The sequence below is a fragment of the Gavialis gangeticus genome, unplaced genomic scaffold, assembly GCF_001723915.1.
Source record: "Gavialis gangeticus isolate Ggan-Ray unplaced genomic scaffold, GavGan_comp1, whole genome shotgun sequence".
In the NCBI taxonomy this organism is placed as follows: Eukaryota; Metazoa; Chordata; order Crocodylia; family Gavialidae; genus Gavialis; species Gavialis gangeticus.
This window is the reverse complement of record NW_017728960.1, coordinates 1,290,393-1,290,937: the sequence shown is the minus strand read 5'-3', so window position 1 is coordinate 1,290,937 and position 545 is coordinate 1,290,393. Positions and strand designations below refer to the sequence as shown.

At 61.1% G+C, this 545-nt stretch overlaps 1 protein-coding gene across 1 annotated transcript in view; it reads left to right on the top strand.

Annotated features, from left to right (window-relative positions):
• Positions 1 to 3: 3 nt before the first annotated feature.
• PRCC (papillary renal cell carcinoma (translocation-associated)) overlaps positions 4 to 545 on the top strand; it is a gene marked incomplete at its 5' end in the record, with an annotated part of 16,845 nt that continues 16,303 nt past the window's right edge. The window contains one exon of the mRNA XM_019511323.1: positions 4 to 108. Within this exon, the coding sequence (XP_019366868.1) occupies positions 4 to 108 (105 nt within the window). The remainder of the gene's footprint in view (positions 109 to 545) is intronic.

The window sequence follows — 545 nt, the reverse complement described above, 5'->3', positions numbered from 1 at the left end:
CCCGGGCTCGGCCTCGCCCTGCCGCCCCCCGCCGAGCCGGGCCCCGCCAAAACCAAGAAGCGCGGCGAGCCCGTGCGCATCACGGCGCCGGAGCTGCCCCGGGGAGAGGTGAGTGGGGGCCGTGGGCATCGGGACGTGGGCGCGCTCGGGACAGGCACACCACTAGGCAAGCACAGAGCCTTGTGTCCCGTCCATATATACCGCCCTATTCCTCTTCACTCTGGTGTCCTGGCCGTATATACCTCCTGTTCCTCTTAGCCCCGATGCCCCATGCACGTACACTGCCTGGTCCTCCCATCCGCGTGCACCACAGATTTGTAAATTGTCAGGGGCCGGAAGGGACTTGGTGGCTAATTGGGTCCAGTCCCCTGCACCAAGGAGGAAAGATAACTGGGGGTCAGGTGACCCCAGCAAGGTGATTGCCTCTTGAAGATTTCCAGGGTAGATGGTTGCACCACCCCTGGAGGGAGGTTATTCCACCATCTGGACACACTCTTTGTGAAGTAGTTTTTCCTAATGTTGAGCCTGAATCGGTCTTCCAGGAG